General features: G+C 35.5%; 4 protein-coding genes across 7 annotated transcripts; 3 read left to right on the top strand and 1 right to left on the bottom strand.

Annotated features, from left to right (window-relative positions):
* The first annotated feature begins 1,457 nt into the window (after positions 1–1,457).
* On the top strand, positions 1,458–5,187 carry LOC102620633 (uncharacterized). The gene is made up of 9 exons (XM_006474780.4): positions 1,458–1,671; positions 2,054–2,239; positions 2,793–2,922; positions 3,036–3,116; positions 3,231–3,424; positions 3,732–3,827; positions 3,925–4,018; positions 4,254–4,373; positions 4,784–5,187. Exons 1-9 carry the CDS (start codon positions 1,528–1,530, stop codon positions 4,885–4,887), a joined length of 1,149 nt encoding a protein of 382 aa, XP_006474843.1. The 5' UTR covers positions 1,458–1,527; the 3' UTR covers positions 4,888–5,187.
* Positions 5,188–7,415: 2,228 nt separating this feature from the next.
* LOC102620900 (serine/threonine-protein kinase D6PK-like) lies at positions 7,416–11,188 on the top strand. Of its 3 annotated transcripts, none has more exons than XM_006474781.4 (3): positions 7,416–7,665; positions 8,385–9,468; positions 10,183–11,188. In XM_006474781.4, exons 2-3 carry the CDS (start codon positions 8,516–8,518, stop codon positions 11,042–11,044), a joined length of 1,815 nt encoding a protein of 604 aa, XP_006474844.1. In that variant the 5' UTR covers positions 7,416–7,665; positions 8,385–8,515; the 3' UTR covers positions 11,045–11,188. The 3 variants fall into 3 exon arrangements, with proteins under 3 accessions (XP_006474844.1, XP_006474846.1, XP_006474845.1); XM_006474783.4 differs by lacking the exon at positions 7,416–7,665 and adding an exon at positions 7,666–7,803; XM_006474782.4 differs by lacking the exon at positions 7,416–7,665 and adding an exon at positions 7,766–7,906.
* A 3,382-nt stretch (positions 11,189–14,570) lies between these two features.
* On the top strand, positions 14,571–18,504 carry LOC102621771 (SEC14 cytosolic factor-like). 2 transcript variants are annotated; one of them, XM_006474785.4, is made up of 11 exons: positions 14,571–14,864; positions 14,974–15,002; positions 15,609–15,692; positions 15,798–15,851; positions 16,314–16,391; positions 16,598–16,651; positions 16,738–16,797; positions 16,887–16,982; positions 17,299–17,400; positions 17,530–17,610; positions 17,954–18,504. In XM_006474785.4, exons 1-11 carry the CDS (start codon positions 14,816–14,818, stop codon positions 18,269–18,271), a joined length of 1,005 nt encoding a protein of 334 aa, XP_006474848.1. In that variant the 5' UTR covers positions 14,571–14,815; the 3' UTR covers positions 18,272–18,504. The 2 variants fall into 2 exon arrangements, with proteins under 2 accessions (XP_006474848.1, XP_052289393.1); XM_052433433.1 differs by lacking the exon at positions 15,798–15,851 and having other exon boundaries at positions 14,580–14,864.
* Positions 18,505–18,678: 174 nt separating this feature from the next.
* Positions 18,679–23,098, bottom strand: LOC102622055 (uncharacterized). Its single transcript, XM_006474786.4, has 5 exons — positions 22,546–23,098; positions 20,442–20,527; positions 20,053–20,358; positions 19,806–19,889; positions 18,679–19,462 (listed from the first exon to the last, which is right to left on the bottom strand). The coding sequence occupies exons 1-5, from the start codon at positions 22,918–22,920 to the stop codon at positions 19,000–19,002; spliced, it is 1,314 nt and encodes a 437-aa protein (XP_006474849.1). The 5' UTR covers positions 22,921–23,098; the 3' UTR covers positions 18,679–18,999.
* Between the last annotated feature and the right edge of the window lie 672 nt (positions 23,099–23,770).

The raw sequence follows: 23,770 nt of genomic DNA, 5'->3' as shown, positions 1-23,770 counted from the left end.
TTTTGATATATTAAAAGTTCATATTTAGCTACGACATTTCATAATATAGCTTCAATTTCATCGTTAAAACTCTCTATAGTGATGCCTTTAGATTTGTTGTGAAAGGTTGTTTTCAGCAACGAACTTTTTGGTCACTAATAACATATTGAAAATTAACTTTATAACAACAAAACTATATTCGTCACAGAAAACAAGTTTTTAGCGATAATTTTTTTTTTTTTGTGACGAAATGTTTTGAAAAATATCTTTCAGCAATGACATATTTTCCTCGCGAAAGAATAATTTTTATCGATGAAAATTATTGGTTGCAAAAAGTTAGTTTTAGCAGTGAAATAGATTTTTCATCACCGAAAACAAGTTTCAGTGACGGAAGTCAATTCGTCGCAGAAAATTGGATTTAGCGACAAATTTTTTTCTAAGCAAAAAGATGCTATTAGCAACGAAATGGTCATTTTTTACGATAATTATTCTCGTCGCTGATTAAATATTTTGATCGTGAAAAACATGTTTTAGCAACAAATTGCATTTCATGGGAATTATAATTTATTTTGCTCTTAAAAATTATGATAATTTTTGTCCAAATTGGCAGGGTTTTGATAGCAATGATCATTGTCCATTTGGCTAAATGTCCTACAGCTCCTGGAATTAAGGCCAAGGCCTGCCTTCTTTTATGAAAATTCTCAGGAAAAAGGAAAAATAAAATCCTGAGGGATTACTTCTCTGACGTGATCAAAAGATAAAAACTTTGTCAAAAGTCATGGTTCGAAAGATTTGTAATGTCTCTCTCCATCTTTTGTACAGTAATGTGTCATAAAGCTTGTTTATAAAATAATGTTGACGATTTTTTTTTTTAATTATTGGTAGAGTAATTTGCTTTTAAGGTGAATGGGCATTATCAAATTTATTGAATAAGCATTGAGTTATATTAACCATCACTATGTTGGATTAAATGACCATATAATAAATTAATAAGTCTTTGACTTAGTGGGAGAATACTTGTTCTCATATATTGTGATAGCAAGTATTTGAACCTCTATAAAAATAAGGGCTCTCACAGCAACAATACCACTGGTGAGATCGGGTATTGTTGCTGTGAGAGGCGCAAGTTATGTTAAACGTAACTTAGCGCCGGTCTAAAAATAATTGTAATTGAGACAATAAAGTGTCTTAATTTCGTCTCGATCAAGATTTTAAATTGTCTCGAATGACACGAGTTACATAATGAAATGAGATTTTATAATTAATCCTTCTCTTATTGCACAAATAAAAATAGTACTTATTTATGCCCTTTTCTCATCCCAATTTGATTTGCAATGTCCGATCCCAATAGTAAAAATTATTATCCTTAAACGGTAGTTAGCCGCATGAATAACTTTTGCGAACTACGTCATTATTTGTTGTTTCTATAAATTGAGGGATGCGGGTGATATTACTCCACTCATACATTAAAACCCTAAACCCTGAATTCATCCACTCTCATCTATTCACCAAAAACAGCGTAATTTTGACAGAGGCCAAGCATTAGGAATGGCTGAACGAGAAGAGACTGAAAAGAAGAAAGAAGGAGAGAGCTTTTCAATATGGGACTTACCAGATGTGCCTCAGAAGCTCCCACCACACATCGAGTTTCAAAGAACTCGCGTTCAATGCAACCTTGATGCTCCTATTCATGTAATTCTCCTCCACCCTTTTCGTTTTTTTTTTTTTTTTGAACTTTTCAAGGTTCAAGTTTTGTATGTTTCCATGTGCATTTCTTATTGACCTATTTACGTGCCTCTTCATGTTTCTGAACAACAGAGTAAATTCTGTTAGTTTTTGAGCTATTGCAAAGTTTGAAACTTTCAAGCTCGATGCAACATGAATGCTTTTGTTGATGTATTTATCACTTACACTAGTTTTTTAACTCGTATAACCTTCAAATGGTTTGTTTCATAATGCCGGTTTCTGTTTCTCTTAATTTCTTCTTCATTTGTTACCATTAAGAGTAAGGTTCAGGCTTTTGTGTTTAATTCGTTTCTTAAATTGTTTGAATTTATGATCTTCATTTTTGTAGACAGAGAATGTAATGTATTCTGGTGCTTATGCTTCAATGGGAGTCGATAATAGTTTACAGTTGGATCATTTCTGCAACAATTTTAGAGTTGAAGTGATTCGACTCACTAAGGATGACATGGAATTTGATTTGATTGGTATTGATGCAGCAATTGCAAATGCATTTCGAAGGATCCTCATAGCCGAGGTGCGTAACCATTTGCAGCTTTAGCATTATTCTGTTCATGAAAACTCATGTATGTTCGAATTCATTTATGTGTGATACTATGTTGTAGTCTTGAGTAGTTATCTTTCTATGCTTGACACAATTTTGGAGTTAATGATGAGTCCAAGAGTGTAATTTTCTGTGCTGAACAAGTTCAGAAGAATTGTGGTGTGAATGGGTCGATTCATCTATTTCCCTTTACGTACTTTCGTCTTGCATGCATACTCTGGAACGTCCTTTTGGTGAATGGGGACAATGGCTTAGAATTGCCTCCTTTCACTAGCAAATTTAAACATTTGTCAAGCTTAAAGAATTTTGACATTGTGTCGACGGAGAGAGGAGCCTGCTCTCTTTTTCAGTTTTGTTTTCCATTTCTTTGCTGTAAACGCCATTTAAGAATTAATTGATTTTTCCCTTGATTTCTCTGATTGTTCTTTTAGTATCAATATTATGATTTCTGTGCTTATGTGCTAGTCAGTTGGTGATCAGGTATTAATGGCAGTGGTGAATTTTGTTATGATTATTGTGAATGCAGCTTCCTACGATGGCTATTGAAAAAGTGCTTATCGCAAACAATACATCAGTGATCCAAGATGAGGTTCTTGCCCACAGGTTGGGTCTCATTCCGATTATTGTTGATCCAAGGCTTTTCGAGTATATGTCAGGTTTGTCAAATATATATTTGTTGATTTTCTAGATTATTTTTTGACAAATTCCAAGTTTTATTCTTATGTTCTGGTTAACCCTGCATTTGTTTGATTTTCTATTTTAACTGTAGAAAATGATACTTCAAATGAAAAGAATACCATTGTTTTTAAACTCCATGTTCTTTGTGAGCGAGGTGGACCCCGGTTGACAGGTATGTGTGCTTCTGTTGCTGTAAACTGACTTGTTGGGCCCTATTGTTTTAATTGAATTCTATAGTTAGTCTACTGATGGCTGCTTTATTTAATGGTAATGCTGTTTACTGCAGTAAAAACTAATGAATTGAAGTGGTTACCGAATGGGAGTGAGCTGCCTTTGGAAACAAAACCAGACTCAAATCCTTTGTCAAAACCTCGAACTTACACTTCTTTTAGTTCCAGTCAAGACTCGTTACCTGAATTTTCCAACAATCCAATTAGACCCATGTTAGACATTACTATTGCTAGACTCGGTCCTGGTCAGGTAAAATTTCTTTCTGCTTTTTCAGGTTGTTACTCATTTAGGTCAGCTTCTATTTGTTTCTAAACTACATTTGCGTTAGAATGAACAAGGAAATAAATTACTTTAAAGTGCAAGAACAATCTGTTACTCCAGCCTAGAGTCGAATTATTGGTTTGATTGAGGCTTAATTCATGCTTGATCAAAATCAACTGTGATTAAATGGAAAAAAAATATTATCTATTAGTTGATATGAATAATTTCAACCTACAGCTTCTTATTTGTATATGGATGAAATCTGGAGTTGTTGGTAAAATTCATTCTTTTGTAGGAAATTGAACTAGAAGCACATGCTGTTAAAGGCATTGGTAAAACACATGCAAAGTGGTCCCCAGTTGCGACTGCCTGGTATCGGATGCTTCCTGAGGTGAGGAATTTTTATTGAGCAATTGAAGCTTCTTTCATCAGTTTTACTTTTGTTTTTCTTTTGCAACTGTTTTGAATAATCTATTCATCATCTGTAGATTGTTTTATTGGAAGATGTTGAAGATGAGGATGCTGAAAAACTTGTAAAGACATGCCCAGTTAATGTATTCGATATTGAAGATATTGGCAGTGGTAAAGTGATTTTATTCTCTTTTGCTATTTCTTTTCTATGTTTGGTTTTGATTGCAAATACAATTTTCCTGTTAGCTTGAATAATTTGCCTCTTTAGTTAGGTCATATGCAATATGCTACATAATGTACTCAGTCAACAGGACAAGCAATCATGTTACCTTTTTCAATTTTCATCTCTAGCAACTTTTTCCCTGTTGGTGCCTGTCTGTTAATTAAAATTTTGGTTGGTAACCAGGTAAGAAAAGGGCAACTGTAGCACAACCCCGTGCCTGTACACTTTGTAGGGAATGCCTAAGATGTGGTGAAGAATGGGAGAAGCGTGTATCAATACGTCGTGTTAAAGATCATTTCATATGTAAGTATGTCATGCTTATTATAAATTAGTACTATAAACAGAACATTGCCTCATGCAATAAATTTGAAATATGCTGTTGAGTTCAAAAGTAGGCGTACTTCTTTGAAGGCTCTATGCAAAAGAGCACACATGCAGCATGAAAAATTAGCTTGTAATATAATTGCAAGCGGGCCTTATTTATTGTGATCCTGGCTGGGACTCTTCCTTTTGGTACTGTATCATACCATGATGATGGAATGTTATACATTTTACTAGTTCTAGATGGTTGGAATTAGGCAATATGACATTCAACCCTTCCCACATCTGCAATTGTGTTGCTGTAATTTCAGTCTTAAGCTGTGTTCTATTTTGTTTATGGAAAAGCTTTGATGGTTTAACTTCACATTTTCATGTGTCCTTTCTCTATCCAGTTACTATCGAATCAACTGGAGCGTTATCTCCTGAAACTTTATTTACTGAAGCTGTGAAGATTTTGGAAGACAAGTGCGAACGTGTAATTACTGAGCTTTCTTGAAGCTTGGTCCGGCAGGATATTGAGAAATACACAAGCGACTATAGACGGAGAAGTGGTTCATTAAACGCTGGTTTCCGCACTGAACAACTATGTATACCTTCCGTTGTAAAACTGGATAAGCTATATTGATTTAGTTTATAAATATGAGATTGCATTTGCATGTATTAGTAAAAAAGTAGGAGTATTTTAGGCAAACCATTGCTGTTATTTTTGTATCATGATAAAAGGATTCTCAACTGACTGTGATCTCATAAGTTCTGTGGAAAAGAATTTATATAGAAGCTGTTTCAGTTGTTTTTATTTTTTGTTGTATATTTTATGTATTTATTTTTTCCCGTCTCTTTGGCCATAATTCTTTATTCTTGCATAGTTTCATTTATCAATTCAGATCATGCATAGTCTTCCAAGCTGATGTGTACTTTTTATGGCTTTACACAGTCACCCATATGAAGTATGTGATCATACCTGTCTCTCACGACAAAAGAATCTTTGTCTGTCAGGTCACAAGCTTGCTTATTGAAGAAATCATAGCTATGGTCAAGGTTGATTGATTTTGTATCGATCTCTCAAGTAGTTGCTCTTGCTCATTTGTTATTGTTGGCACTTAATTTGACCTCAGCAGACGGCTTTATATTAGTTTTTAAGAAGATTGGCAAGTATAAAAAAACAAGAGAAAAATTAGCAAGGGCATCTAGTGTTAATATGAAAGTGGGAATCCAGGTGCAAACACCTAATCATTATTCTAAAATCTGAATTATTACTAGCCAGAACGGAAAAGCAATGCTGGTTTTGAGTTCATTTAGTGACATAATCTGAAGATTAAATTACTCTTAAAAATAATTAAAGTTACAAGTCATGATCCAGATCTGACCCACTGGTTAGGCAGGTCAAATGGATCAAATCACACAAACCCAACTTGTTCATTTTTGTTCACACCAAGTTGTTGAACAGCCAAATCCTAAACTAAAGTGAACCAACTTTTGCAAGAGGTTTCGTTGACAGTTAAACCTGTTCAAAATAGGTCACATAAACAATGATTAATTTATTTTAAGACATAGTTACTTTTTTCAATATTTAATAACTGACTTGTCATATCTTGACACTGAATTCATTTCCAAAGTCCAAAGACAAGATAAGACAGCATCAAATGTTTGACAGAAATTGGGAGGTTATCTGATATGACATAATTACGCAATTGGCAAATCTGGTCTTCAAACTTCAAGTCTAGGATGCCTAATCCATCAACAACAGCTCAAGAGCTCTGTTAATTTTATTGCCTAACATCCATACTTAACAGAAGATTAGCAAAATCTTCAATATAGGCATTGTGAGAGAAGAAGGCATTGTCTTTTAAAGCATTTAATGAGCTCTCCCATGTTTGCTTTTGCCAAAGACATTGACAAGCAAATCTGCCTTGAAAATTTAGCTGTTAGGCTTGTTTTGTTAGCATTCCATTTCCAAGATGGCTTGTGTGGTGAGCAGGAGGGGTCATTATTTCAGTCCACCTCATTTAGATATTGTTGGGATTAATAAGGATTTTGTGTTCACTTTTCTGTGATTTATTCAGCTTTTGCATGCACTTCCCAACAAAAATATTCCTTGGAACTTCGGTATCTTACTTCAGGCTTTGCTTCATTTTATTCCAAAAGAAGATCCTACTCATCTTCTGTAAATATTTTTACTCAATTTTGTCACTTGATACGATTTAAGATGGTTTAATATTACTTACTAACTTTTAAAAAAAAAAACATATTAGTTACTAACTTACGATGAGATTGCATATTAGGTACTTTTTTGTGCTTTACATTCAAATCAAACTTATTATTATGGTTAATATTCACAGTTCAATATTTCGTCAATCTCATCATCCATTTGGTCAGTCTGGAGAAGGACCAAATCAACCAAACAAATCATGGACCATTTTTTGGCGTAAATTGATCATCATCATCATCTGTCATTAACAAAAAAAAGCATAAAAATGGTGCTTAAGGACCACCGAAAAAGTTGGCAAAAAGGGACACAACTGGTCATTCAAAAGACTTTGAAGCCCTAAATGGGAAACTCAAGAACTGAAAAAAAGAGGCCCCAAAAGCATGAGAAGAGACAGCTTGGAGCCTTTTGAGGCCCATGTGTTTTGATTAAGACACCTGTTTTTATGTTCGAGGACAAAAGTCAGTCTTGATTCACAAAACAAAACAAAACAAAAAGGAATAATAACATAGTGAGTCCCCTAACTTTAGATGTTCTCAAAATGATGGCACAATTGCTCCACCTGTATCAAATACTATTCTCATAAGCTGACCAAAGTACCTTTAGAATGTAGCAATAACTTTGAAGAATGAAAGGTTATTCCACTCATTTCATTAGGGATATAGACCTACTTGATATAAATGAACAAATTATGTCCTTTCTTAGAAAGTATTAGCAAATCAGAAACCCAGTTGTTATTTTGAAAAATAACAATTATTGATCCTCAAAACACTAGTCTTTTGACTCTCCTTTTCATTGTAGACCCAAGCAAGTCGCTTTTGTAACAGTTGACACTCTCATCAAAGACTCTTCTTTTTACCCTCTTTCTCTATATAAGTTTTCATTTTTATTTTTGCTTCTCTCTCTAGAGAAGCTCTCAGCTCACACATCACTCTCTTTTATCTCTCTCTACAGTACATATGTGAATGAGTGAATGAGTGAAGGAGCCAAGGAGCGAGTGGGTGCCCTTTCTTTTTCTCCACTGCAAAAGCAAAAGGCTCAAAGTTTTGATCTTTAAAGACAATTAAGGTACACTTCTTTTTTGGGTTCTTTTCTCTTGGCTTTTAATTTGTCTTCTAATTTCCTTGGTGGTATTTTGCTTCCTTGCCATTCTACTTTGTTTTTTAGCATCTGGGTATTTGTGGGCTTTCTTTTTTATGCCAAGAGGTGGGGTTTCACTTTGAGATCTATAATGAATCTTCTTTATCTTGTTCTTATCTCTTGCTCTTTGGCCTGTATTTTTAAGCTCTAAAGGAATAGCATTTGTATGGTATTGATCCTTTTCGTTTTACTTTTGTATTTTAAGGTTTTAAAAGATTGGAATTTGATCTACGTAGCTACGATTCTCTTGCTTTCAGTATATGATTGTAAATTTCTTGCAGGGTATTATTATTATTATTATTATTATCGGGAAGATATCATTTGATCTATGTTGCATGCAGCTATAAACCTTTCTTTAAGCTCTTTTGGATGGTTTTATGAAGTGGTATTTATATTTTATCCTTGAATTGTTATTAGAGTGACTATTTGGCCTTACTAGATTTGAGGTTTCAGTACTTATGTTGGCTTGCAGTATACAATTTTTATTTTTTTGTGTCATGTGGTAGTTTAATTATATTTTGTCTTGTAAGGGATGATGTATTTATCTTGTTTTGTGTTTTTCAATTGGACATGCTATTTGTTTGATATCTTGTAAGTTTAAAAAATTTAACTGCCTAGTGATTGATTTTGCGTTTGGTCAATTGTAGAAACCATTGTACTGTGGATGGAGTTGGAGATGAAAATAATTGGTGCTGCTAATGGGGGAAGCCGTTTGCTAATGCTTGGGGAGTAATGGGTTTGTACGATCTGGTCTACTTAACAAGCTTGCTTTCTTTCGATGGCCTCAAAACTTGGTATGAGAAGTTCTCCAGAAAAGCAGAGGAAACCCATCGGTAGTCAACCGTCTGAAGGGAATTTTGGCAGGCCTTCACCTTTACAAAATACAAAGACGAGTAAATCTGAGCCATTTACACCCAGAAAGATACCTAGAAGTGCCCAGCAAATTGCATCAAAACAAGATTCTATTGCTACTGCCACAGTTGAGAAGTCACTGAATTCTAGTAAAGAAGAGTCCCTTAATTCTTTAGCTGATAAGGTGGGTTCGAGTTTAACCTTGGGTGATCTTAAACAAGTTCCAACTTCTGTGGGCACTGAAGTGAGTCAGACTAAGGGCTCTCTTGAAGATGTTGGTGAACAAGAGAAGAAACCATCTGAGGCTGGTCCAGCTTCAGCCAAAGTTAGCGATGGGACAAGCAGTCTTCCTAAGACCAGTGGAAGTGCCAAAATCAGTGACCGAGGTGATTATGTTGAGAGTGGAAAGAGCAGCATGTGTAGAGGTAGCACAAGCAGTGATGTTAGTGATGAAAGTACTTGTAGCAGCTTAAGTAGCAGTGTCAACAAACCTCACAAGGCAAATGATGCACAGTGGGAAGCAATACAAGCTGTCCGAGTGAAAGATGGTGTTTTGGGTGTTGGCCATTTTAGACTGCTGAAGAAATTGGGCTGTGGGGATATTGGAAGTGTCTATCTCTCAGAGTTAACTGGAACAAAGTGTTATTTTGCAATGAAAGTAATGGACAAAGCATCTTTGGAAAAACGTAAGAAACTACTCCGAGCACAAACAGAGAGAGAAATACTGCAATCTCTGGACCATCCTTTCCTTCCTACCTTATATACCCATTTTGAGACTGACAAATTCTCATGCTTGGTGATGGAGTTCTGCCCCGGAGGTGACCTGCACACCCTTCGGCAAAGGCAACCTGGAAAATATTTTTCTGAGCAAGCAGTGAAGTATGAAAATTTTCCGTGCTTATCATATTTAAATATTAAAAATGTGATAATTAACTTCTGTGCTTGTTTCAGTGCTTCGGTACTATATTGTCTACTTTTATTATATATTTCCTGTTATCATCTATAATTGTTTCTTTTGGACTGGTTGTTATAGGGAGTATCTTCAAGTCACAAGAAAACCTATTTGTGTCATTCTGTTGATTTAAAAAAAAATAAAATAAAATATAAAACCAATTTGCTTTTCAACCTCAAGATGAATGCTTCAAAGATGAGGTTAGAAATCTTTAGTTCTCAGTAAAATGCTGATTTGATCTTCAACATAATTAGTAGAAGTCTTTCTTGGTAGAGTGCTCTAATGGATGCCAGTGTGCATAACACAGAGGAGAAGTGATTCCAATAGGTGGGTAAAGTTGAGACCAAACATTTGGTTTGTGATTATTAGTAATCTCCTATGTTCTCTGATTAACCTACTGAGATGGTGGTTCAAATTGACATATGATGGAAAGTGGTGGGGCACAATTGCTGCTCATTGCTTGATTTTGGGGGGCTTTGAAGCTGTTGTGTAGGAAAATTTCGACAATAGTGAAGTGAATCTAAATTAGGATTGCATATGACACTCATTCTTGATCCTGTATCCATTAAAACAAAGCAATCGTGTTGTCTTTTCTAGAAAATAAATTGTAGCATAGTTATTGATCAACTTTCTCTAAACAGGTTCTATGTAGCTGAGGTTCTTCTTGCTCTGGAATATCTCCATATGCTTGGGATTGTTTACCGAGACCTGAAGCCAGAAAATGTTCTTGTGAGGGAAGATGGACACATAATGCTTTCTGACTTTGATCTTTCCCTCCGTTGTGCTGTCAGCCCAACAGTAGTCAAGTCATCCACCCTTGAGTCAGAACCCTTGCGAAAGAACCCAGTTTATTGTGTTCAACCTGCCTGCATTGAACCCTCTTGTATCCAGCCATCATGTATTGCCCCTACAACTTGTTTTTCCCCCCGATTCTTTTCAAAATCCAAGAAAGCACAGAAGCCTAAGAATGAAATGGGGAACCAAGTGAGCCCATTGCCAGAACTTATTGCTGAGCCAACCAATGCCCGCTCCATGTCTTTTGTGGGAACACACGAGTACCTGGCACCGGAAATCATCAAAGGTGAAGGGCATGGCAGTGCTGTTGATTGGTGGACTTTTGGGATCTTTCTATATGAGCTACTGTTCGGTAAAACTCCTTTTAAAGGATCTGAGAATAGGGCCACCTTGTATAATGTTGTGGGGCAACCGTTGCGATTTCCAGAGTCACCTGTTGTTAGTTTTTCAGCAAGGGATTTGATAAAGGGCTTACTAGTGAAAGAGCCCCAGAATAGATTAGCCTGCAGACGAGGAGCAACCGAGATCAAGCAACATCCCTTCTTTCAAGGTGTAAATTGGGCATTGATTCGTTGTGCAAGCCCGCCAGAGATCCCGAAACCAGTTGAGATTGTCCATAGTCCAGCCCCAGCATTATCAACTAAGGCAAAAGCTGTTGCTGCTGGTAATGCTGATCATAATAATTATTTGGAATTTGATTTCTTTTAATTTTCTCATTGTTGTTTCACTCGAGGAAAGATGTAGAGTTTCTGAAATGGTTCTGGTGTGAAATCAGGATTCTCATGTTGTAATGATCATATATATGTTCTTAACATTTTTAAATTTAATTTCAATGTCTCAGCGTTTCAAGCTCCTCTGTGTTCTTATGACCATGCAAGGGCACATTCTTTATACTTTTAGAGTCGCATCTCTTTTCAGATATGATCTTGTTCTACAGGAAAACTGTTGACCCATCTTTCTCCGAAACAAGCTCACGAAAACTGTCAGTCTTAGTTTTGCTTTTGTACCTGAATTATTCTTCATGTAGCTAGTTGACATGAACTGGTCAGTGTTGCTTGTAGACAAGTTTCAGGATGCATTATTCAAACTGAGACCACCCACCTCCGTAGAGGAGGTTTCTATAATGAACTTCTTTCTTCCTATTCAAGTCTTCTATGCAACTGATCCTTGATATGTTGAATAAATTCACTGTGAAGTTACTGCTTAGTGACGACTCAGATAAAGCGAGGAAAAATTTCAGTTAAAATAAATTTATTTAATACACAAAACCATATCAAAGCATTTAGTTGGTTCAACTGGTTTCTATACTAGAAGTTTGGAGTTCTGCTCTGATAAAACGGAGGGGATCTGATTGAGGTTTAAGAAAAATGTTAAACTGATGGGTCGACTACTTTTTAATCTTCTGGTGGCACAACCAGTACTTGCCGATTAAAAAAAAAAAAAGAGAAATTTTCAATATTCCAATAGGCAATTTCATTCTTCAATCATCTTCATCTTTGACTCAAATGGGTTTGGCGGCTTCACAAGGAATCGAAACATCAAAGTTTACCCATGAAACAGTTTTTATTATTGCAGACTGATGGAGACCAACTGGTTTTCCAGGAGAACAAAATATAAAAAAGAGAAAAGGTTCTTGTTTCGTGTCTTATCATCTCCTTGCAATTTTTATGGACACGGCTGATAACTATTTCATAATCAATGTGATTGAATGCTCAGACACGCCAATTAGAGTACCAGGTTAGCATTTTTATTTGCCTGTAGTTAGGGTTGTTGAAACACTATTGTTTATCAACTTTATAAACGTCGTTCATTATATAGTTGATTCCTCCTGTTAGAAACTTTTTAAACGTTGTTCATTATGACTGAGGCCTGAGGAGAAGCAGCTGACAGACACAGAGTGGGCTGTTAAGATGTGGCCAGGCTAGATGATCTCCTCCGGGACTTGGCCGATGATGCTGGGGATATACTAGATGAGTTTAATACTCAAGCTTTTGGGGGGGCAAGTTGATGCAGAACATATATATATCAGAGTATCACCAACGAGGTAGCAAGTGCTATCAAATTCAATGTCAAGATGGGGTCCAAGATAAAAAAATAAACAACCAGCCGGTTGGAATAACTCCGTACGCTAGAAAAGAGATTGCTGGAGGGACAACAGCTGCGGCACGCCAAAGGCCGAAGTGCCTGAGATGGTGTTAGGAGATGACCCCAACTTTCATGTGATAGTGATATCCTTTGCAGGCATGCCGATGACGCTTGCTTGGCTTGTTTAATAACAACAAAAGGCTGTGGAAGTGGCAGATCTCAACCCAATAACACCATGGGTTTTCAGAACAGTACCCTGTATTGCGCCGTATTAAGTGATGAAATGTTAAGATCCTAAACCCCCACTTAAACTGAAAAATAATAATTTAGATAGGAACATGAGCTCGAGTTAGTTAAGCTTTTAAATTTGTATTATTTTTTATTGTTTTAAGTAGCTGTCAGAAATTTAAAATGTTTTGGGGTGAGATTTTTGTTTTATGCAATTTGACAAATATAAATGAATTTTGTAAGAGCTCCCCAATAAGAGATCGTCACATTCGCAGTCACACGCTAAACCATATCTCAATAGATTTTTTTCTCTATATGTACAACTAAAGAAAAAAACACGAATAAGGTTATTGTGTATTTATTAAAAAAGGCGTAGATCATGTTCTCTTTTATAACGTAACTCTCAAAGACTATTATACTAGGTTGTACAAACAATTTTCTTTAATAATGGATCTCAATTATCATCTTTTAGACGTGGACGTATTTACTTAATTATACGTTAGATTATTCCACTACATCTGGGGTCAATTATTCATTTTCAAAACGATTAGCACAGATAAAAGCAAAAATTTCCTCTCATGCCGAGTTTGCTCAAACCTTCTAGCTTTTAGATTACGTCTGTAGAGAAGGCCTAGTAGATTGTTCAGCCCCCAATCACCGACCCGGTCAATAGTAGTTGCGGCTCTCCAATTTTGAAGATCTGATAATTATGGGTCATTGATTATGTCTTTTTACCAACATGCGGTTTTACAAGTCTATTACTTTTCAAATTTGGTTGCATCAAATCAAAGGTTGTTGCCAATGCCAATGCCATCCAACAAATTTATTTTTAAAAAAATGCAGGAAAAAAAAATTGTTTCACACCATCACACCAAATATCTATCACCATTTTTTGCAAATGGAACCACGTGGCGCCACATGGCTAAATCATATGGCTACACGATCATCCCATCAAATTTTAACAGAAGAGGCCCCGCTTTTGGTGTCTGTTTTGGAAACTTTACGGATTCTCTTCTTACAACCATTTGTTCTCTGTGTCTCGTGCATCGCACGCCGCATGTTCAATAAGCACGCTCGTTCTAGTTTTTTCCGATTCATATATTATATATATATAAATTTTAAATATTACTATTTTTCTACAATATTATAAAAATATTTTAAACATACCCTTTTGCTGAAATAAAATCAGTAACATAAACTTTGTTCCACATATATTTGCAATTAATAACATCTCCATGTTATTACATTTTGCATTCATTTTTAAATTAATACAATAATCAAGAACAATTTAAATTATATGTAACACGCGTGACATAATCTTATTAGATATAATTTTAATTTACACCATCGTATTAAATTCTCCAATATCGTTTATGTCAATATATTTTGTGATCAACTAGATTAAAAAAACCAATCTTGTTTACGTCTCCTCCTATTATTTTATCATCATGGAAAATATATTCCTCTTTTCAATATTCCCATGCCAAAATTTGTTCTCCATTACTAACATATACAAACAATTAAATGGAATTGACACCCCAACAGTCACCGAAAGTCGACCCTACCAAATCAAACGGCTGTAAATGCATAAAAAATATACGGTCGCAAAATTGTATTCGATATAAACTTCAATGTAGCACTGATAAAATCTTCCATAATAATTATATTAAAATTTATATATATATTTTTTATATACATACCAATTTGTACATGATTGTTACTCGTTAGTAATTTAATGCTCCCTTATTGAGAATTATTAGTTAAAAAATAATCAATTATTTTTAAAAATAAAAATAATGGCCCTCATTTAAAAAATAAAAATTAAAAAAGATGCCCAATTAGTTTAGCCTTTTTTTTTTTTTTTTTTTACATAAATCCGATTCATTCTATTTTTACCTCTTGATTAGTTCCCACTTCCCAAATCTAAATTTCAAGATTCGTTACTCTTTATATATATATATATATATATATACATATATATACATGCACTCACACATAAAATGGTGCTGTTGTTCTCTGTATGGCAATGAGCGAAATGTTCTAAGCAATTTCCCATTTGAAAGGCTGTAAATAAGGCAAGAAAAAGAGGATCAAATAGAGAATTGAAGCAGACCCTGCTGTCCTTTTGCTTGCAAATCGAAGGGACGAGCAAGAGAGGAAATTGCTATGGCTCATCAAGAAGAAATCAAGCAGTTTCAGACTTTAATGGAAGATTGTAAGCCTCAAAAGATTGAATTTTTCTCTTTGCATTTTGTTTGTTCTTCTTATTTGATCTGTAATACTGACATTTTCTTTATTTTATTTTTTACGTCTGATTTTTACAGTGGATGACTCTCTCAAGGAGACGTTTAAGGTTAGTATAAGTTCATTTGATCTGCTTTTGGTTTGGATGCTAATCAAAGTAGTGTAAAGAAAGGGAAACAGGAGTGAAAGGTTTGGTTTTAGTTATGGGGACTGCCCAAAGATTGAAGCTTGGAGTTGACTGAAACAAATTCAACCATTGAATTTTTTTTCTTTTTGGGCGATTTTATTTTTCTTCTCTTAAGCTTTTGGATTACATGGCAGCTTGGTTTTGTTATTGATTTGATCTGGGTTTGTACTGTAGCTACTTTTTCATTCTTGGTTCTGATCTATTGGTCTTCAGATTATTGTAAGCTGTTAACTCTACTTTTATTGAAGATTTTCTAGTTTGCTTTGAACTTCTGCTTTTCTAATTTGCTGTGATTGTGTACTTCTGATAGTTTGATATGCGCTTTTGGACATTTTCATTGCCTAGGATAAAATAAAAGTTGAGACCCTTGACTTGGTTTATTGAAAGTTCAGGTTCCCTTCTTTTTTCAGATTTAGTATAATTGGATGGCTAAAGTTGCTAATTACACATGTGCCGGCATTAGTATGTGTACTTGCTCCTGATTTGCATAAATTAAGTTGTAACGTAAGTTTTGTCTGGTGATCCCAGAATGTGCACCAGGGAAATCCGACTGACACGTTGGTGCGGTTTCTTAAAGCAAGAGACTGGAATGTCTCAAAAGCCCATAAAATGGTTAGCTCTATTTGTTTCAATTAGAATATTGCAGTTAAATTTTGTACTTAAAATCACGTTTATCTTTGTCCTTGAAACTTTTCTAACGGTGTTTAATTGTCTCAGTTGGTTGATTGTCTGCGCTGGAGGATAGAAAATGATATTGACAATATTTTGGCGGTGAGTTTTTATACCAATTTAACATATCTCTGTCAACCAAAAAAAAAAAAAAGTAATCATACATTCAATGCAAGGAAAAGCACAGGAATTTTCTTTCTTCTGATGCATTCTAAGTTGCACACCTTTATTTTTTCTGATTCATTCTGAGTTGCACACCGAAGATGATGGAAAATGATCAGTCTCCCTACTGAAATTCTCAGGGGATAATGTGAATGTGTTCTTAATCATTTGCATTTTTGCATTATTCGCATAAAGAGTGAAAATGAAGAAGTGAAATTGACCGCCTTTTCTAACAAATAACCCAAAACTTTTCTCATCTTCAAAATATAATTTTATGAATTAATATTCTCAGTTTCTCGAACTATAAGATGGTTCAATATTCATGAGGTTGAAGCAAACCTGTGCTTATTTGCTGCAATCATTGAGTTATTCCATGGTTGCTTTTGTGTTCTGTATTTGCAGAAACCAATTCTTCCAGCTGAGTTGTATAGAGCAGTGCGAGATTCTCAGCTTGTAGGTGTATCAGGTTACTCAAAAGAGGTATTTCCATGTGATAAATTAATTATTGTCCTTCAATATTTACAGCTGTGGTCTTGCAATAGTAGCTTACCCACATTTACTGTGGTGGTTTGTTTTGTGTTCATCGGTAGTTCTTTTCACCAAGGAATATGTTGGTGCATTTATAACCTTTCATGTTGATTAATAACTTTTGGTTTTCTTTTTGTTTGTCCTTAAAAAATTTTCAGGGTCTTCCTGTAATTGCTGTTGGTGTTGGGCTAAGCACACATGACAAAGCTTCTGTAAGGAACTAGCATATTTTATCATTTCAGTTTGTGATACATAGAAATTATTGTTCCTGATTCATTATAATCTCATTTTGTTTTAGGTGAATTATTATGTACAGTCACACATTCAAATGAATGAATATAGGGATCGTGTGGTTTTGGTAAGTGTGGTCTCCACAACTTTGATACCACTTGTTCAACTTTCTGTTTGACAGTATTTCATGGAGTCTTATTTGTCTCTTTATGATAGCCTTCTGCATCCAAAAAGCATGGACGTTACATCGGCACCAGCCTGAAGGTTTTGGATATGACTGGCTTAAAACTGTCAGCATTGAACCAAATAAAGGTATTTCTTGGTGATTGAAAGAATGTTATATTGTCATGTTGTAGAAAATTCGTCAAAGTATGGCAGGAAACTTGATAAGTGAAAGAAATCAAACTTTTCATTTGTATCTTCTTTCTATACTCTGTACCAATGGAACAGAACACTGAGATGGCTGCCTTGTAAAACTTTATCAGAAACAAATAATGAAAAAGAGAGAGACAATTAGCTAATCACCGTTCTCGTGGAGGTTGAGAAGATTGGAAAGCATCAACCAACCACACCTCTATCTCCAGTTGCTAAAATCCAAATATTCTCACTTTTTGTTCTGTTAATGCAGTTGATGACTGTTATAACTACAATCGATGACTTGAACTATCCAGAGAAGACTGAAACATACTATATTGTCAATGCCCCGTATATATTTTCAGCATGTTGGAAGGTTTGAATTTATTGTTATATATGAATTCAAATGAACCTCCCTCTCCATACGAAAGCCCTTCTCTGTTCTGTTCCGTTCTCTTCACTCACCGAGACAAGACTAAAATCTAATAGTTTTGAGTGCTGGCAGGTCGTAAAGCCACTTCTGCAAGAAAGAACAAGGAGAAAAATTCAGGTCCTGCAGGGCAACGGGCGTGACGAGTTGCTGAAGGTAAGACAGTTATTCCAATTAACTTTCCTTTCTGCACATTCGTGTAACCACCTCACAATTTACTTCCGTATGATATGAAATACTAGAACTCTCAAAACTGGTGTGGCAAATTAAGGTCATTCCTTTAATTTTGTTTTCATATAAGTAGTTGGATTCTTTTCCTTATGTAATCCAAGATGATGCTGTTGGACAAGTATAATGTTCCATCAATTAAACCATTCTAATCGAGAAAGTCTTTCTGATGGTCATTTTGCCCCACTTTACTTCACTCATTAGTTACCTGAATGAAACTCTGGCCACTTCTACAAGAATGAAACTTTTGAGTCCATTATCTTCTATACAGATAATGGATTATGCATCCCTCCCACACTTTTGTCGGAAAGAAGGTTCTGGTTCATCTCGACATATTGGCAATGGAACTACCGAAAATTGTTTCTCCTTGGACCATGCCTTCCATCAGCGGCTCTATAATTACATCAAGCAGCAAGCCGTACTTACGGAGTCTGTTGTACCAATCAGACAGGGTTCTTTTCATGTGGATTTTCCGGAGCCAGACCCTGAAGGCGCCACGATCACCAAGAAAATAGAATCTGAATTTCACAGGATTGGGGATAAGAATGGACTCATTAACTCATCGAATGGACTCAAAGTTGACGGGTAATTAGAATTTAGATATTGCTAATTACACATTTGATGCACCATACAACTTCAAACCTAACACTTGAGGCCCTGGCACTCATTGATGCTTTTGAGTGAAGAGAGGTTCTGTACTCCAGCAATCACATGCAAAAGTGCTTGCTTGCATCAGATCGATGCAGGTGAATGTAATAACTAATTTGGTGTAGCTCAACAATTCCCACCTTGACGTGGATTAATATGTTCTTTATTTGTCAAGTGAGTGCTCTTATTTTTAAGTGCTCCGATGTTATCCAATCAATCAAATACATTGTATGACGGTATAAGAAACCAGCATGCCTGAACCTCCTGCTCAATCCCCTGTGAATTATCGAAGTTTGTCAATCAGGACACTAAAAATTTTATTAAGTTATTTCAGTCAAACTGATCAAATTCCAAAACAAAATAGATGTCACATTAAACTTCTCTAGTTCTCTAAAGTGTTGGAACACTTCAATTTTCGTATGCACAGGTACAAACTGGAAGGTAACCAAAATACAAAGTAAAAGAACGAAGAATGCATCGAGTACCTCAGTGACAAATATTATACATATCTGACTAAGAATTTAATTCAAGCCTTTATCCCTTTAATATCAGGACAGCTCTGCCTGGTAACTGCACAATATGCCACAAACCACACCTTACTTGGCTGGAAAGCAGAAGCTGGTTTAAGCCATTATATCATTAAAACATAAAGCAATGCCCTTTCAAGTTCTAGCTCAACTGCTTGTAGCAACTATAGGCAACAGCAACAGAGACAACAGCACAACCAACGGCTAGAACTGCATAGGTATCTTCACGTTCCCAGCTTTCCAGCCAAGTTGGCATGGCACAAACCTTGCGTGTAAAAGCCCCTTTGCTGCTGCTGCTTCGGGAAACTAGTTTCTTGCTGCTTCTCTTCTTATCCGTTGACGCCTTCATTGCCCTCTCATCGGCATCTGGATTATCTATTTTGTCTGGAAAGACAGTGTTCTGAGTATTCTGACAACAGGTGTCTCCATTCTCTTGGCAACAGCTCATAACATCAACTTGAGATCTACAGGCTGTAATGTTATCCCCGTTCAATTGTTTGCCTGCCAACTCTTTATTGTTGCTTTCCATGTTGGTCTCACCATTTAGTTGGAGCCTTAGTTCTAGAAATTTCTTCTGTTCTTCTGATGATAAACCCATCTGACCCCTAAAAATATCAGCATTCAATTGTCCATTACTACTGTGTGATATAAAATGGAAACCATCACTAAGAAAGTGGGACGGGCAGATTTTCACAATTCTAATTGGATGCAATCTGAATATCCAGACTGCCAATTTCTTTTGAATGGTGTATCAATGGCATGGCAAGTCATTTAGATTAAAGGAACCAAATTAATTTACTAGGATATCCACTCCACTGCTAAAAACCATACCAAAAGTAAAGTCAGCTGGCAATCAACTACAAAGTATTAATGCATTAATGAAGAAACACCAGAAAAATTAGTCCACAATCTAGGAAATTTAGAAGCAAGAAACAAAAAATTAATTACCTCCATAGCCAGTCTACAATTTCTCCTTTCCCTATATGCTGCTCAAGCAATGTAGGTACATCATCAGGCGCGACATACCCATACCTGCAAAAATTTAAAAATAAAACATTTTTATATGGCATTAAATTAGGAATCATGTGCACAATATATCATGGTGACTAGATATGCTTATGAACTTAATAAATTTAAGGAACAACTAAAAGTTGAGTTAAAGCAATCGATAATAACTAACAGATTTTCCTCTTACCAGTGCCCGGTGACTTCTCCATTAACATTTGATCCAAAAATAATAACATTTCCAGCATACTTGTGCCCCCCAATGTGTGAGCAAGGGCTAACAGACACTTTACCCAGAAGCCCATGGGTCTCTATCTCTTCCTTGAATCTACTAACTAGTGGAGGTCCACAAACTCCACAGCGTCGATCCCGCGACGCATGAGAACACACAAACACATACCAACCCTTTAGTTTTTCAGGGGTTCCAGGCAACCACTCACTGTTCTTCACGAGCACTTCTTCAACAAATGTGTCAACGTCAAAATGAGTCAATCTCCTGCATCCTTTACTTGATCAAAACCAATATTAAAATGGAAAAATATTTTAAGGAAACAGTTAAAAAAGAAGCTTTCAGTTGACCTGTATCGGATCATGTCTGGAAAAATTAGCACATCCCCATTTGATGTTTCAGTTCCATCATGCCCTTCGCATATTGTTAAGCGGGTCTAAAGGAAAAAGAGAGGAAAGCAAGGAGAAGTGATCAACCTCAGAAAATCAGAACCCAAAAAAAAAAAAAAGAAAGAAAAGAAACCAAACCCAAAAAGCACAGATATTTCATCAAATTAATCTCTAATTTTTCCAATGTAATTCATTCATGGAAAAATTTCATAAAAATCAAACAAACATGCCAATTGACCATATGACCAAACCTTATAACAATTAGCTGACCAAACATTAACATTATCAGAAACTTGAGGTAAACCGTAGACCGGCAAATGAGATGACCCAAAATGTCCTGCCCACCATACAAGATTAATATGTAAAAGAAATAACACAAATATTTGTTTCCTTTTCTCCAACTCTAGGGACACTAGAGAAAACAATTTTACACAAAAATACAGTCAACAAAGACATTCTTTACTAAAAGCATTATAGATCCAATCAGTACAGGCCACAGGTTTGTCTGAGATTTCAAGCACATTAAATGCTTTGCACTACATAGATCATGTGCAAAAGCTCCATCGTGCTATAAAAACTCTTAACCCCAGACTTTGTAGAGACCATAATAGGTAATCATTAGAATAATAATTTCTAAAATTCCACTTCTCATCACAGTTATAATTCTTCCGAAAATGAAGTAACCAAAAATTCCGCACAGCAATAGTGAAATAAGTGCCTCAAATATGTGACATTTTTTACCTCGCATATATAGTCTGGTTGGAACCATACTTGGAAAATATATGTACACAAAACATCAAAAATATATACGAGCACTAAAGGAAGATTCATGACTAATTGACAGCTTAACAATTAAACTCTCCATGCCCCTTGAAAATCTTAAGCAAAACCCAAAACAATTTAATACAAAATGGTGAAGTGGAATTTAATATATATGTCAGACAACTTTTTCTGAAACTCAAAAATACCCACTGATGACCCCTAGATGCTCCTGGAATTCCCCACAGCTAAACACTATTAACCTGCAAAAGATCCCACTTCCGATCACAGACACCAAATCACACAACTAAAGAGCACCCAAAACCAAGTGATTATTAGCAAAACAGCAAACTCCACTTCAACTTGCTAAAGCTGAGACTAATGCATATTGAAACTGTAAACCAACAAAATCAAAAATCAACCCACAAACTTCAAACTATCCAATGATTGGCTAATATTCTCAAATTGCTGAGAGTAAGAAAAAGGAAAAAACGCGCACGCACACACACACAATAAAGTTTGAACCTTAAACCCCTCTGAACAAAACATTAGAGCTAAAACAACAACCAAATCACTTCTAAAAGCACAGACATCGTAGAATATTCACAATTCATCAAAAATAGGAGCACCTCACATCAAAATCAAAACCACCACCAACACAATCAACAAACAAAACTCTAAAACCTATATCAGCTCCCTACAACTAAAACCATGCCACAAATGGAACCAAATCAAACCCTTTGAGATGAGACTTAAAGCACAGTCAACACATAAAACACCAAAAACTACTTCAAGTCATGAAAATTAAAATAAACTTGCAGCAAATTTGAACCCCAATCAACACATAATCATTCCTCAAATTAAAACCCACAAAAGAACCACCAAAACCTTTTTTATTTTACCCAGAGCCAACGTCAACTTATTTCAGTTCACCAAATACAAAATCAAACTTATCGAGACACAAATGAAAAATGACCATAGAAAAAGCATGATATTCCACTTCAATATCAAATCTAAAAGCAATCCACGACAAAATTTAAGCTGACTCAGTCATCAAAACAAAAGTAATTTAGAAACCACCAAGAGCCCACATTCTTTAACTGAGAATAAAACCAATCTACTTCAACCAAGATCAAATTCCTAAACAAGCAACAGCCCCCACAAAGCGCTCCTAAATGCAAACAAAATGGGGAAAAAAATTTCCTCACTCACAACATGAAAAACAAAACAATAACACACATTTTTTCACTTCAGTAAAAAGATCACCAAATCAAAAACACCACAAAACCCGCAAAAACAAACAGACCTCTCTCTTCATATCGGGCTTTCTAGCCCCAACAGCAGCAGAAAGCAACCTGGGTAAGCGATCAAACTCGGCAGCCTCGATCCTCGGAGGCCAGACAGAAGGGTTCTTGTAACACACGAACACGTGGCGCTCATAGAAGTCGACAGTACCGGCGAGTTGACAGAGCCTGAACTCGGGCCTAGAGAATCCGAACTCAACATCAAGATTAATGCTTGCGCTGCTCTCGCTCAAAAACGTGTCGTTTTGGAAACTGTTGGAAGTGCTTCCGATGTGGGACGATGGGTCCGTGTGGTAGCTGTTGTTGTCGAGCTGGTCTGAGACTGTGATTGGAGAAGACGATGCGAAAGTTAACGGCTCCTCCCTATTGCTTGACATTCTGAAATTTTTTTTTTTTTTGGGGGGTTTTGAGAGTAAAAAGTTCAGTACTTTCGAGTTCCAGTGGCAGAGGAAGTGAAATGTGTGCTTAAGCTTATGCTTGCGATCAACACAAGACTTTGGTCTTATTGTTTTTTAAATCATGTTATTGTTTCTGTATCTTTTGGGGGGACACGTGGCACTTCGGGGATATTTCCGATGAAGCTCAGTATTTTGTTTTATTTATTTATTTATTTTTATTGTTCTAATTTTCATAAAAGGCAAATTGGAGTAAAGCTTATAATAGTAATAAATTTTGGCGATGTAATTATGAGACTCGCTATAATAATTTATGGGTTTGCTTGTACTCATTGCTCCATTCTATTGTTAAAACTACAACTATTTAGGATTGTTTGGTAAGAGGTATAGGATGTCTTTAAAAGTGAGGTAATGTAATTTTTAAACAGCAGTTATTCTGAAGTAAAAGTTATAACTGTTGAGTAAAAATTAAAAAAAAAAAATTATTAAGCTATCAAAACTCAGCCACAAGTGTTATCAAACACCTTAATAGTTGAGTTTTGACAACCCAACTACCTCACCACAATTCTAAACGGGTTCATAATTTTATATAAAACAAACAATAAATATTTTACAAAACATATTAACTTAAGGTCTATCTATGGTAGAACCGTTTTTAGGTAAAATATCATATTATAACTACACAATTAAAATTATAATAAATTTTTTATTATTTATCACTTTGTATATATATAATTGTGACCTTAGAACAACTCTAAGATAGCATAGCCATTAACTGAACACCTAATGTTTGTATTTTACAGCACACGCTCTTGCTATACAACTTTCATTT

This window comes from Citrus sinensis, chromosome 9 (assembly GCF_022201045.2).
Source record: "Citrus sinensis cultivar Valencia sweet orange chromosome 9, DVS_A1.0, whole genome shotgun sequence".
Classification (NCBI taxonomy): Eukaryota; Viridiplantae; Streptophyta; class Magnoliopsida; order Sapindales; family Rutaceae; genus Citrus; species Citrus sinensis.
The sequence above is the reverse complement of the archived record's forward strand: the minus strand, read 5'-3'. Positions and strand labels throughout refer to the sequence as shown.